The following is a 5,551-nucleotide window of genomic DNA, read 5'->3' on the forward strand; positions in this document are numbered from 1 at the left end:
TCTCGCCTGACATCCACATCTTGATTCTGGCGTGCTCCTAGTTGGATTTCCCATTGATTTCTTCCAACCTTGCTTGGAACAGACATATGTCTTTCTAACCAAGACACCCTGTGCATTTTTTGACCAAGACAACCTTCTCACACTGAAGCCAACTTTTAAGGCATAATCATTGTAAAATTTATATGCATCTTCTTTGTTATTAAAATGCATTCCTTCTACAGGAACATAGTCAAGTGCAATTCCATGTACATTCCCAGTTCCTACGGTTTTATTAAGTGTACTGACATCAAAATCAGGATCATTATTGAATTGCATTTCTTCTCCTGGAACATTAAAGTCAGGTGTACTTCCGTGTACATTCCCGGTGCATACACTTTTATTATGTGCGCTGCCATGGTAGTCTACCTCATCATTGAATTGCATTTCTTCCACTGGAACATTCAAGTCAATAGTGGGTCTAATGCCTGCACCCTTCTTTTCATGTGCATCGTCAGTGCAGATGTTCAATTCTTCAGTTGGGTCATAAGCATAGATATTCAATTCTCCAGATCTTTCTATTGATTGAGCTACATCGTTTTTATTACAACCTGATGATAAGCTCAATAATGTTTTAAGTAATATATCAATTTGTGTTTGCAGTAACATGGCAAACAAATCGATATTATCTCACAAAAACGAGAGTATGTTACTAATACAGCGGTTTGAGATACAATGCATATGATGAGTGAATATAGGATACCTGATGGGGTAGAGGCCCTTCCTAGCATCTGCAAACAAGCATTCCTGTCAACAGGTCCCAGCGTCTTACAAATATCGATAAGTTTCCAACCTTCGTAAGAACAAGATCTACCTGCAATAACCAAACAAAGCCTTAATGACACACAAGATGACATGCCTTCTTCATCGATAGCATGATGCTGGGAAGCTACTCACGCCGCCTTGATGAAACTGGTTGGAATGTTTGTGCATCATTGCTTTCTTCCTTAATGCCTAACAACAACGACAAATAAAAGAAGACAGTGGAATGTTTTGTAAGCAATATATCAATTTCCGTTAGCAAGCGGCATAGGTTTACTACGATTTAATCATGATGCATATAAGAACGGATACCACTAGGGTTACGCAAGTCAAAGCAACGATTTAATGAATGAAAGTATCAAAGTAAGTGCGGTTTGATGTTTGCTTGTGCTGAGCATCGACGTGTCGCTTACCATGCCAATAAAATAAACATGTCGTACATGTGTGTTGACGATAACGCTCTCATAATATCCACGAGGCTCTAAAGCGAGTTCAATAGAAGTCGCTGAGAGAGCAACGATATGCATGCAAAAATCGCCCCGCCATGCGTGTCAAGATGTGTTTCTGCACCCAAACGTTTTCAAAGTCTGTGTACAAATATCTTACAAATACATATTACAAAACATATAATATCTTACAAAACGATATGTATAGCGATTTGTCAGATATTGAAAATCGATACGGCAGTTCAGTTTTTATAACTTATAACTCGACGATACAAAAACATACTATCTAAAAGGTCGATAAATATATCGCACAATAAATTACAAATCGATAAGGAAGAACTTGAACATAATAGCAAACAAATCGATATTAACTAACAAAAATGTATCTCACAAAAATGAGAGTCTGTTACTAATACAGCGGTTTGAGATACAATGCATGTGATGAGTGACTGTAGGATACCTGATGGGGTAGAGGCCCTTCCTAGCATCTGCAAACAAGCGTTCTTGTCAACAGGTCCCAGCGTCTTACAAATATCGATAAGTTTCCAACCTTCGTAATAACAAGATCTACCTGCAATAACCAAACAATGCCTTAATGGCACACAAGACGACATGCCTTCTTCATCGATAGCATGATGAGATGAAAAGCTACTCACTGTGCCTTAATGGCACTGGTTAGAATGTTTGTGAATCATTGCTTTCTTCCATGATGCCTAACGACAGCAGTAATGAAGAGAAGACACTGGAATGTTTTGTAACACTGGAACGTTGATAATGGGAGCACTGTTACAGCAGATGGCGCAGGCGAACGTCTCCACTTTAAATGGTTAACATCAAACTTTCTGGAAGGAGGACTTTTTTGTCCTTTTTCCCACCCGTCGTTTCACAACTTTTGAATGGAGGATATTTTTGTCATTTCCTCGAACCGTCATTTTAGGGCAAGAAAAGCAAGTAAGGGTGATTAAGTCTTTGCAACAGCACCAGAGTCCGATGCAAAGTTATGTCAACATACACGAGAATACGAGCCCCATGTGCATGAATACGTGGCGCTCATTCGATCCCCCGAACACGGACGTGGGATTCAGTGAATCATCGGGGGCGAACATACACAACCCTCTCCCTGAGGGACACATCACGCCGTTGCAAGAAATCGAACTACACGCGTACTCTTTGGTCGACAGCTCATCGCGGTGTTCGGGCACCACCACGCCACGCGTTGGACATGCACAGACAGAGCAGTTGTATAAAAAAATTTTGCAAGACTCGCCCCTTCTTAGCTTTGTTGTGTTGATAGAAGATGCCGGGACTAACTATAGGCGACCCCATTCTGAACGTTGAAGCAGATTCAACTCATGGACGGATAAGGATTCATGAATTTGTGGGTGAGAATTGGGCTGTCATTTTTTCCCACCCTGGTATATATCTCCTTCTCCACATTTAAGCGTTTGCCTTTTCATTTTTTAGTTGCTCAAATAAAATCTCTCTCTCTCTCTCTCTCTCATATTTGCTGTGGTGATTGTTGAGGGGATTTCACCCCGGTGTGCACGACCGAGCTGGGTAAGATGGCTGCCTACCAACACGAGTTTGACAAGCGTGGGGTCAAGCTTTTGGGCATCTCCTGTGACGACGTCCACTGTCACAACGAGTGGATCAAGGACATAGAAGCTCACACGGTCATCTCTCTCTCTCTCTCTCTCTCTCTCATGTGTGTGTGTTGGTTGTCTACTAACATTCATGCTATTAATGAAGTTTAACACTATCGGTGGGTATATATCTCAATTTAAGATTGACCTCAAGTTTCCAAGCATGTTTTACACGGTGATATAGAATATTAAGAAGTGATATAATGGTGTTTTTGATATTGGGATCATGCCACATGCAGCCCGGATGCAAGGTGAAATTCCCGATCATGGCCGACCCCAACAGGGAGATCATCAAGGCGCTCAACATGGTGGACCCAGACGAGAAAGACCCACATGGGAATCCCCTTCCTTCTAGGGCCCTGCACTTTGTTGGCCCGAACAAAATGGTATTTGGGCTTTATGGAACAGTTAAATCTTGAATAGCATTTTTAGCAGTTGAGAGAATGGTTTGATTTTAACTTGTTTTTTTTTCCTTTTGTGGATTGGTAGGTGAAGGCGAGTCTCCTGTACCCAGCAACGACGGGGAGGAACATGGATGAGGTGATGAGGGTGCTGGATTCCCTGCTTATTACTTCAAAGCACAAGGTGGCTACCCCTGTGAATTGGAAGCCTGGACAGAAGGTTGTCATCTCCCCATCCGTTTCGAGCGAAGAAGCTAAGCAAATGTTCTCTCAGGGTTACGAAACTGCAAACTTGCCGTCTGGGAAAGATTATCTTCGTTACACAACCGTCTAGCACTGTGGCCTTTGCTCCTTAACTAGCTCATCTACTATGAATAGATACTAAGTCTTATCCTGCTACTTCTCTCTCTCTCTCTCATATGGATATAGAGGAGTCTAATGCATTGGTTTGACGAAAATGAGCATCATTGTGCTTCATCTAAACAAACTATCAAGAGGTAAGCAATCACGTTTGCTCGATAACATCTAGCTCTTGCTACGCCTAATACAAATAATGCCCTAAGTCAGATCGAGCACAAAAGATTTTTTCTTAACAAACACCTGGATTTTCTTTAACAAACACTTCTGGATGCCTTCCGTTAAAGAGTTTCACAAATATTGAGCAAGACCAAAACAAGTGAAACTTAGATTCTTTCGCAGCTTGACAAAGTAAGCACCAACTCAGAAGCTAAAGGTCTTACTTCTTTAAATTACTATGGGTTTGAATCCTATAGTGCAAAATTAAGCCAGAACTTAAAAACAGAAAGAAGAGCCTTTTGCCCAAAGCATACTCTCGAGCAATCAATCAGCCTTAATTAAGAGGAGCAACGATCTATAGATTTTAGAGGTAAGAAACTTTTTGCTTGGTGCAAGCGCTTAGTGCAATCACTGACCAAAATTTTCGGAGTTCTCAAAATGGTTTCTGAAGAAGGCTAAAGCTCTCAATCACGATTTATGCAAATGCGAGAACGCCAAACCTCGAGTTCTCAGACAAACCAAGATATATAAGAGCAGGAGTTCTATACTTAACAAGAAGCAAACCAACACAAGGGTTATCCGATTGATGAACCAGTCAACATTGCTTGGCGACAAGAACAATGCTCTGCATTTTGGGCGCAGGAACACCTAAGAGAGGGATTTCACAGGGAGAATTTCATCGGGGATCTTCTGCTATATTGACTTATCTGGAGAGGGCTCATCTGGTCAGAGAGAGAGAGAGAGAGAGATCTCACGGGAGGATCCCCTGATCTACTGCTGTATTGACTCATCTGGTCCGCTAATTTGATGTTCCCAGGGGTGCTTTTTATGCCATTCATCTCAAAGATAAATAGCAGTCCCACCCATTTTTTTGGATGTTGTCCTATTCGCTGGCCCTCTGGGAATGGTTTTAATTTATACGGCGCTTTGGATGGCGATCAGTACCGTTGAGATGAACGAAATCTAAAGGTGCCCTCCCCCCCCCCCCCCCCAAACGTGGATCAGGTTATATGGTCATATGGTGGATCAGGTTATATGGTCATATGGCATATGATGGGTTCTCATAACCAAGTGTTCCACACACGTGGTTTAGATAGAACAGTTTCCGACCTTCAAGTTGAAGGTTGGAAGATCAATTGTTTGATTTCGTTAAAAGAAAATTATTATTTCTAATTTTTTCCTTCTGAACCATGTCATGAAAATAGGTTAATTTAATTTATTGATTGCTTTTGATTTCAAACTTTTCCAAACCTGCTAATTAATTGTGCCACAATGCAACAATTGCCGTTTACTTTCATCTATTGGGATTGGGTTGGGTAGGGATGGACAAATATTGGGCTTGGGCCGTGTTTTTTTGGCTCTGCCTGTTTAATAACTGGTGGAGGTAACTCAAATATTAGAAAATGTTTAAATCATATAACATTTATAAAGTTTGAACAAGGTTGTTAAATGCGATGAAGCGAAGCGAGGCGTTGGAGCATAAGCTTCATGATCAAAATAATAAAATAAGCTTTAAGACCACTATCCTCTCACACATACCATCAAACACTTGGTGTGCATGGCGTCAATAGCTCCGCGAGCAAGATTGGCGATCTATAAGATCATTTGGCAATGACTCACTACATCTGATACGCTTGTGGGGATTGATCAAGCAATTGTCGATGGTGTGGATGTGATCTCACTGTCCTTGAGCTTCAAGCGCGGTCCTCTCTATTAAGACCCCATTGCTATCACATCATTTGCAGCA

General features: G+C 41.3%; 1 protein-coding gene across 1 annotated transcript; it reads left to right on the forward strand.

Annotated features, from left to right (window-relative positions):
- The first annotated feature begins 2,538 nt into the window (after positions 1–2,538).
- Positions 2,539–3,687, forward strand: LOC149845722 (1-Cys peroxiredoxin A-like). The gene is made up of 4 exons (XM_089997714.1): positions 2,539–2,659; positions 2,769–2,917; positions 3,127–3,273; positions 3,377–3,687. Exons 1-4 carry the CDS (start codon positions 2,542–2,544, stop codon positions 3,620–3,622), a joined length of 660 nt encoding a protein of 219 aa, XP_089853840.1. The 5' UTR covers positions 2,539–2,541; the 3' UTR covers positions 3,623–3,687.
- Positions 3,688–5,551: the final 1,864 nt, after the last annotated feature.

Source organism: Nuphar pumila, chromosome 2 (assembly GCF_984573655.1).
Source record: "Nuphar pumila chromosome 2, dmNupPumi1.hap1.1, whole genome shotgun sequence".
Classification (NCBI taxonomy): Eukaryota; Viridiplantae; Streptophyta; class Magnoliopsida; order Nymphaeales; family Nymphaeaceae; genus Nuphar; species Nuphar pumila.